Genomic DNA, 1,701 nt, shown 5'->3' with positions numbered 1-1,701 from the left:
GTGAGTGCGACACATTGCAGATGGGACCACTTCTCACACATCTGCTAAATTGTGCTCAGGCCACCTCAAGGAAGTCCTTCGGTCCTAATGGTCGAGCCTCGGGTCCTTATGGTGCCATCGAGTACCACAACCTCATCCAAGAGAGGGTTGTCGACCTTTTGAGGCAAGGAAAGTCCTTGCCCAGAGCAATGTTGAAGATGGCCAAATACCATGACGATCTCAGCATTCGTGCTAGTGAAGCGGCCGCTGAAGCCCGGAGTAAGTCGCAGAGTAGCTCCAGAAGCAACTTATCCGCTGAGACCAAACGCCGCGGTCAGAAGCAACACCGTAAGGGCGGAGACCGGCGTGAACCACCCAATAAGAAGCCTCGTGGCGGTGAGAAAGGTGCCAATCCTGAGGCCACGTCCTCGACCAAGGCTAAAGATCACAAGTGACGATAATCAGAGCGACCATTAATTCGGGTGTTGAAAGTCCCAGACTGCGATGGGACCATGATCTTCCCTCGCTTCTTCGTTCGCTTGGTTCTTTCCCTTTCTGCCGTTTCTGACCTGTCCCTGACTCTCAGTATGGTAGTATTTACGTGTCGTTGAGATAGCTTTGCGTTGTCTAGTCAGGGCATCAACGGCTACTCGAACTCACTTCATGGATGTGATTCAGAGAGGGTGAGCCGCGACAGCGGAAAGCGCCTTCCAAGTTGCATCTTCTGGAGCAGAGTACGAAGATCACCGAATAAAACGATCTCGGAAGAAATCCCCGCCGTATCTCGGCAAAGCAACGTCACTCATCGAGTCATCAAATCGAACTCACCGAGTGAGAAAAGCCCCATCTCCCACAAGTGTGACTCAGCGAGGGTGTACTGCGAAAGCGGAGCGCTCTTCAAGTCTCACTTTGGGGAATGTCACTTGATTAGTTCATCGCTCATGGTTCATCAGCAAGAGATCGACGTACTCGTTTCCTGTTTCAGCTTTATTTCACCCTCTCCAACGTGCCTATGACGGGGAAGCGATGTCGCAAGACATGAGCTGACTACCGCCGCCGCCAGAGAGCTCGCAAGTCGGAGGCGGGTCCCATAGCGCTGGAGAAACTACGTGAACTGCGCCGAACACAAAACACTTCGGAGGGAGACCACACTGCTGACAGACTCTATTACACGAGCCTCAAGCTTGACGCCAAGCTTCTAGAAAACTTTCCCGTAACAGGAGACTCGATGGATCATCTCAAAGCTGCACTCAACCGCAAGCACCCTTTCGAGACGGGCATAACCCTACCGCTGTCTCTCGAAGCAGCTATTGAAACCCAACTTTCTTTGACTCCCGATGAGATCATCCGGCGTCGGAAGCTCACCATGGAAGCAATCAAGAAGCGAGCGGTAGCATTGGAGTCAGCAACTACTACCTCGCAGGCCCCCATTCACTCCGACGTCGCAAAGATCACCGGCAACCTGAATTTGGACCTCCTGGAGGAACTCATAGATTTGACGGATTACCCAGACAGAGCTCTAGTCGAAGACCTCCGCAATGGCATGCCGGTAGTCGGTCACATGACGGTGGCACCCGGGGTATTCGCACCCCCTCGCCCCCCGACGGATTCGGATGGCAAAGAAAAGGTCATCTCTCTCGATGAGTTGCACAGCAGAGCAAGATCCGCCCGAGCCAGTATCATCAACTCCATTTGCGAGGAAGGGTTCAAAGCGGAGGTTTG

At 53.2% G+C, this 1,701-nt stretch overlaps 1 protein-coding gene across 1 annotated transcript; it reads left to right on the top strand.

Annotated features, from left to right (window-relative positions):
* Positions 1–96: 96 nt before the first annotated feature.
* Positions 97–430, top strand: Pmar_PMAR021572 (hypothetical protein; the record flags this gene model as incomplete). The annotated part of the gene is made up of 1 exon (XM_002767392.1): positions 97–430. A coding segment is annotated over one exon (334 nt), but the record flags the coding sequence as incomplete, so codon positions are not given.
* Positions 431–1,701: the final 1,271 nt, after the last annotated feature.

Source organism: Perkinsus marinus (genome assembly GCF_000006405.1).
Source record: "Perkinsus marinus ATCC 50983 genomic scaffold scf_1104296970838, whole genome shotgun sequence".
Classification (NCBI taxonomy): domain Eukaryota; phylum Perkinsozoa; order Perkinsida; family Perkinsidae; genus Perkinsus; species Perkinsus marinus.
Note: the sequence above shows the minus strand (reverse complement) of the source record. Positions and strands in the feature narration are given on the sequence as shown.